Source organism: Lycium ferocissimum, chromosome 5 (assembly GCF_029784015.1).
Source record: "Lycium ferocissimum isolate CSIRO_LF1 chromosome 5, AGI_CSIRO_Lferr_CH_V1, whole genome shotgun sequence".
Classification (NCBI taxonomy): Eukaryota; Viridiplantae; Streptophyta; class Magnoliopsida; order Solanales; family Solanaceae; genus Lycium; species Lycium ferocissimum.
The window spans coordinates 67,742,461-67,748,483 of record NC_081346.1 but is presented as its reverse complement, the minus strand read 5'-3'; the positions used below and the strand labels follow the sequence as shown (position 1 = coordinate 67,748,483).

At 37.6% G+C, this 6,023-nt stretch overlaps 1 protein-coding gene across 2 annotated transcripts; it reads right to left on the bottom strand.

Moving 5' to 3' along the window:
• Positions 1–493: 493 nt before the first annotated feature.
• Positions 494–5,145, bottom strand: LOC132057152 (uncharacterized). 2 transcript variants are annotated; one of them, XM_059449614.1, is made up of 7 exons: positions 2,922–5,145; positions 2,685–2,775; positions 2,429–2,586; positions 1,884–1,935; positions 1,711–1,790; positions 1,555–1,648; positions 494–1,472 (listed from the first exon to the last, which is right to left on the bottom strand). In XM_059449614.1, exons 1-7 carry the CDS (start codon positions 4,515–4,517, stop codon positions 748–750), a joined length of 2,796 nt encoding a protein of 931 aa, XP_059305597.1. In that variant the 5' UTR covers positions 4,518–5,145; the 3' UTR covers positions 494–747. The 2 variants fall into 2 exon arrangements, with proteins under 2 accessions (XP_059305597.1, XP_059305598.1); XM_059449615.1 differs by having other exon boundaries at positions 494–1,466.
• Positions 5,146–6,023: the final 878 nt, after the last annotated feature.

Genomic DNA, 6,023 nt, shown 5'->3' with positions numbered 1-6,023 from the left:
TGCCTCACTTCGTGGGGGCTTCAGTGTCGTCATCAAGGCTCTAGGGCATACTTTTTCTTGGCAATGAGTGTGATCCTGAAGAGGCGATACTAAACAATTGATATTTCATTTTGCTGTAATTTTTCTTCAATTTCTTTGTCCGTATATTTGTTATTCATCATGCTTATAGTTATTAGTCTCGGACGACAAATACCTATTTGTATTTTTTTTTTCTCAATTTACACATTTTTTCATTAAAGTCCTTGCATTATTTCTGCTTTGCCCTTTGCGCTTAAAGCCCCCACGGACCTTAGAGCTTTTTTACGCTTTATATAGCTGATCGAACTAATATGGTTTTGAGGTATAGTTGATTCATTGTTGATTGATCTGTTCTAAAGTAAGTAAATGTGCTAACAAAATCTCTCATGTATCCGTGATTGGTAACTGCTAACCTGTGAGAACTTTGTTGATAAAAAACAAACATTTGCACAATGCTAGTTAAAATGCTAACCGATGCAAAATGCAAGTTAAAATTCTCAATTTGTTGGAACATTGAACAATGTGATCTCTACTCGGTCTTCCTAATGTAGAAGGTATTAAAAGAAAAAATTACCTGTTTCTGCATTTACTTATCAACAGATAGAAGCTGATGGCTTCTGCCCTGTTCGGTCTAACTTGAGCTCGGCTAGGTCTTAAAACAACTAAGTATTATATAAAAAATTCAAAGCCCAAGTACAGAATATAATCGATTTGCTTCCTAACAACAATTTATGTTAGGTCTCTAAAGAGATTCGTCTGACGACTAGCTTTCAGAGGTAGCCCGAAATTTTGATAGACCCTGATCTCTCCTCCCAAACTTGCTGTCACAATTACCATGCCCCATGCTGTTGCTTGGATAACATTGTTACCGTGGCTGTTATTACCATCCTGAGTCCAAGAGGAGGACCAAGACTGTGATCGGGAGCTGCTGCACGCAGATATAGAAGGTGAATCACCAAACCTAGTTGATGAAGAACCTGATGCAAATGATTCTCCGGGACCAATACCAGAATCTGTCCGAGAGATTTGAGCTAAGTCTTCCTCTTCCCGACTGCTTTGGTCTCTCTCTAATGCATTACTTTTGTTGCGTGCTACATTTAGAGGTGGCAAATGCCTTTTACTATTTGCCACATCCGAGCTCTCTTTTGTAGGAGAACCAACAGTGGGATACTGGGGTGGGAGGAAACGTTTCGAATGCCTTTTCGAGTGCATCTCTACAAGTGGTGCCTCATTCTTTACACTACCTGGCCATGGGATGGCAACTGAAACATCTTTACATTGAAAGCGCTCGTGAGCTTGAACTGAGATTGAAGTTCTAGGTTTACCACTGGGGCTCTTAGGTTCTTCTCTCTTCCAGATGTAGACATGAGAGTCTTCGCTTGCACTTATGACATACTTCCCATCTGAACTAAACGAAGCTGCAATTTGGCTGCTTGTATTACGGAAACCTGATGCTACCACAAAATAGAACATTGGTTTAGAAGACACATGGATGTTGCTTGAATTCTCCAAGAGAGTATGTCAGAGAGATAATACCTCTAAACTTATAGATCATCTGTGACCCGTCAAAAATCCTGATACGAGAATCGGCTGAAGTTATAAGCACTTCTGCTGGATTCCATGGGGCAAACTGGAAATAAACGAGTTCAGCTTTCAATAGATCTTGAGGAAAGGAAGAACGTAGAAAAATACCTGTAAACCGGTGACCTTCTTGAGTTGAGAATTCTTCTTAGGTTGAATTTCAATATTGTCTTTTTGTTCCAGTTTGCATTCTGAATAATACACACACGTTGGAAATCAACAGCTGTTTTCCACTGGTAATTATTATCAATTTAATAAAAGATGGTATGTGATGCATTACTTACCAGAGGTAGTGTACATACGACAGCTGCCTTTATGTGAGCCTATTAAAGCACCCTTCAAGAATTTAAAAAAAGAAGAATTCATTGATACTATCAACATTATCCTTTAGAATTGTAGAAATACTCAACATTATACTTTGTTTCTCTTGTTTACTTTTTTTTTTTTTTTTTGGGGAGGAGGGGGGGAGGGGGGTTGAATTAGCTCTTGTTTCCCCTCCTTCTTCTCTACAGCCATAGTATGTGTATAGGGGTTAACGGAGGGGGAGAGGGGGTGTAATTTGGATACTGCTAGCTGATTTGGCTTGAAAATGTTCTTTAATGACACAATTAAGCCAACAAGGATGAACAAGCAACAGCAGGAGTTCATTTCAAATTGAACTTCTGCACCATTATTGTTTTTCTTAAAAAAGAAGAAAAGCAGAATGAAAAACAAAGAAGAAGTGCATATCAATTGAAGTATTATGGCACGTGCTTGGAGTAGGTTTTAGTCTAGTGAGAAGTTAATTGCGAATGCCCCAATATAATACCAGTAAAATAGACATATCTACCTGGCCATCAGGGGTGAAGCAAGTAGCAGTGACCATTTCATGAAGATCACTCCAATCTACAACTTTCCGATCAGGTATATTCCAAATCCGAACCTTTGCATCCAGAGAACCACTGATGAAGTAGTCATCATCCATTGGATTGATCTGTATGCAAGTTACTGCCAGACCATAAGCTCATCAGATGCAAGTGGCATGCAGGAATTATCATTTTAAGTCAATTTATATTGACTAGCTATAATGAAATTTGGCATCTCACCATAGTCATTGTGTGCAAACATTTTTAAGCAAGTCTGTGTTTCAACATCCCATAGCCTGACAGTCTTGTCTATCGAGGATGAAAGCAGTAGCTGCATCCAAGTTTCACATTGCATGTTATATATGCGTAAAAAGTTAGTAGATCTTATTCACTTTGTTTGCAGTAACATAACTTATGGGTGAGTTATTTAATGTCAAGTTTGTGCTAGTTAACTGAATGAAAGTAGAGGAAACTGACCTGAGATCTTGACCAAGACAAGTCCAAGACATCATCCTGGTGACCTTTAAGAGTGCATATTGGTTTCTCCGAAAGAGAAAAAACAGTTTCTGGTACATTGACATATTCCGGAATTGAGTTGCCCTTTTTCTTATGGGAGACCTTCCCCTTCTTCCTTCTTTCTGATGTCATATATCCTGTCTCCGGCATAGGAGGCCGGTCTGAATTGGATCTGGCAATTGGATGAACAGGAGAGCCAGCTGTTGGATGAACGGGTGAGGCACTTGCAAGGTTGTTCATAACTTCACATTCTTGCACTTCCCATATATGAATTAATGTATCTTCTCCTGCAGTTGCTAAATAATGTGCATCCGAGCTGAATCTTATGGTCCATATTGAACCCTCGTGAGCACGGATTTCCTGGCATAAGTGCAAAGCTGTGAATTCTTTGCATGACTTTCCATGCTGGCGGACTTTAATCCATTTGGAGGAGTTCTTATTTGGTTTTTGCTGTTCCTCAGGCACAGGTTGCTCTCGTTCTTTATCAATAATTTTTCCACTCATACTATGTGCTACTCCTTTTATGTTCTTCAAAAGAGCAACTCCCCTTCTCTTGCTATTTCTGAATCTCTTACTAAGATATGAATTTGGGCTTAGTTTCCTCTCGTCATCATGATTTCTTGATCCATTTACCCGGCGCATCAATTCCTTGACAACAGGAGAATATCCCACATGTTTCTCAAATTCATCCATGGTAAGCTGCTTTCCTGTTTGAATATCACTGAGTTTATTCCACATTCCCTGTTCATTGGACTCTTTGACAATGAACTCCTTTCCAGTGTCCAAGTTCTTTATCAAGAAGAACGAAGCAAAGCCCACATCGGCACTCCCATAGGACAATGTGGATGACATATCACTGCCATTTTGCATTAACGACCCATTTCTGTTCTTTTTTGGCGACATTCTAACGGAACCAGCTAATTGGAATACTCCTATACTTGGTGCCAAAACACCTGAAAAGGTCCTGGTGAGACGTTGTTTAGAGATGTCACCAATTAGCTCTTCTTTCCTTTTCTTGGTATTTACAGAAAAATATTGTATATCCCCATCTGATCTCGACCTAACCAGCGCAATTGGCTGTGAAGCTGAAGGTTGCTGTTCTTGGGAAAATTTTAATTCTTTTGCAGGAGAAGAATCAACCTTTGGTGGTTTGGAATCTTGAAATTTCTCCACTTTTCTTGAAATGGCACGTACAATCTTGGCACTTTTGAGCTTGAGGAGGTCCTTATTGCTGGACAACCCCATGCCTTGCAAGAGACGCTTGCGACGTTCCTTGATATCCCCAGGTTCAGCCATCCACATGCCATAGTCCGCGCTGCTAAAAGAATCAGAAACTGACTCAATCTCAATTCCTTGGAATTTCTTGATGGAGGCTGAGGAAAGGGTCGAGACAAAGGAGAGGCGGCTGTCCTCAAATTCATCGTCGTCGTCTGATCCTGAGGATCCCAAGTCAAGGGGAATGGCTGTGGAAAGCCGGTCACGGGACTCAAAGAAGTTGTCGTCATCATCATCTTCTCCAAGACCATCCCAGTTCATCGTTAACGTCCTCCGGTCCATTGTAGCACATTTCCAAGATGAAAAATCAATGGAATATCATCAAATGAAAGACTGCATAACAAAGAAACTCGGGTTGCCTTTTTTTCTTTATTTTTTTTCTTTCCTAATGTTTTGTTCTTGTTTGTTCTCTAAGGGGAATGGCAGAGAAAGGAGAGAGAAAGACAGAGAAGTGGAAGAGAGAAAAATAAGGTAAGAAAAGACTCTTGTGATTCACTCTTTGTGAAGAGGGAAAAGAAAACGGTTAATGAATTGTCCATTTGCACAACTCTTATTACATCTCCTCACGTTGGCATTTAGGTTCTCATGTCTTTGAATTTGTAGACTTTTTGGATTTAAATTCCTCACATTCTTTATTCCTACCCAATCATAAATCATTTATTAGTTTAATTTTTTTTTTTGGGGTATGATGTGCCTAGGATATATGGAGAATTGGAAGGATCGTGCATTCAGTTTTTTATTTTTTTAAAGCTTTTGAAGCAGCTTTATTTGTGCTATAATTCTGGCAACAAACTTGTTGGGAGTTATGTGGGCAATAATTGTATTAGCTTAATATAGCGGTCCAAGTGTTGAAGCCAGGGTTTGTACCACGAAGTTTAACATTTTTTCAAAAATAAATAAATGGAAAGGTCTAGATTATGACACTTTATTTTCCTTTTTTTTTTTTTTTGGTAAAGTTTATTACTCCCTCCGTTCCAAATGTGAGATTGTTTGACTGGACACGGAGTTTAAAAAGTAAAGAAAAACTTTTGTATCTTGTGTCTAAAATAAGCTAAAGATATTTGTGTGGTTATAGATCATCTCGTTAAGCGTAAAAGATAAAGTTTAAAGTTAAATTGTTGTCAAATAAAAAAAAATGTATCATTGTTTTTGACACAAACTAAAAAGGAAAGTGTAAATTGAGATAGAAGTAGTATTATTATTATTAAAGCTAAACGATATGTGGCGATTTTCGTTCCTCGAATATTATTACATGAAGTTGACCCCAAGCTAATTCATTTGGGTCGAATATTTATAATGAAAGTATTGCATATAATGTGATTAATAATAAAGAAATTATAATGCGGTAATTAATAATAAAAAATTATTTTACCTGAATTACTTACTTCAAAAAGTGAAAAATTGGTTAGTTGCCCGTTGACGAAAACTTGTACACATCAATTGAGTGTACGGCAATTGGAGGTATCTCGTTTTCTCAATTCTCAAGTAATAAAAGTGTTTCCATATATGGAAACAGAAATGTAATATGGTATGGCGGCAGCAATTGCTATCTCTTGAAATTTATTTCTTATTGCCAGACAAACCCGAATAGCACAAAAATCGATTAGAGCCAGTTTTTTTCCTCTTAAAGATTTGTAAAAAAAAGGTATTCCAAAATTAATTTATTAAAAGAATTAAATATTAGTAAATGTAAATTAGCCAAATTTTATTCTTTTACATTATTGATTAATAAGTTATAAAAAATTGTTAGAAAAATAAATAAATAAGGAAGATAAGTGTAATATCATA

Bases quoted from the DNA above. Each gene is read 5' to 3' on its own strand.
- LOC132057152 (XM_059449614.1), bottom strand. From the start codon at position 4,517: ATGGACCGGAGGACGTTAACGATGAACTGGGATGGTCTTGGAGAAGAT. The intron at 1,791-1,883 runs GTAAGTAATGCA...TGTATTATTCAG, and splicing joins TCGTATGTACACTACCTCTG to AATGCAAACTGGAACAAAAA. The intron at 1,649-1,710 runs GTATTTTTCTAC...GTTTATTTCCAG, and splicing joins AGAAGGTCACCGGTTTACAG to TTTGCCCCATGGAATCCAGC.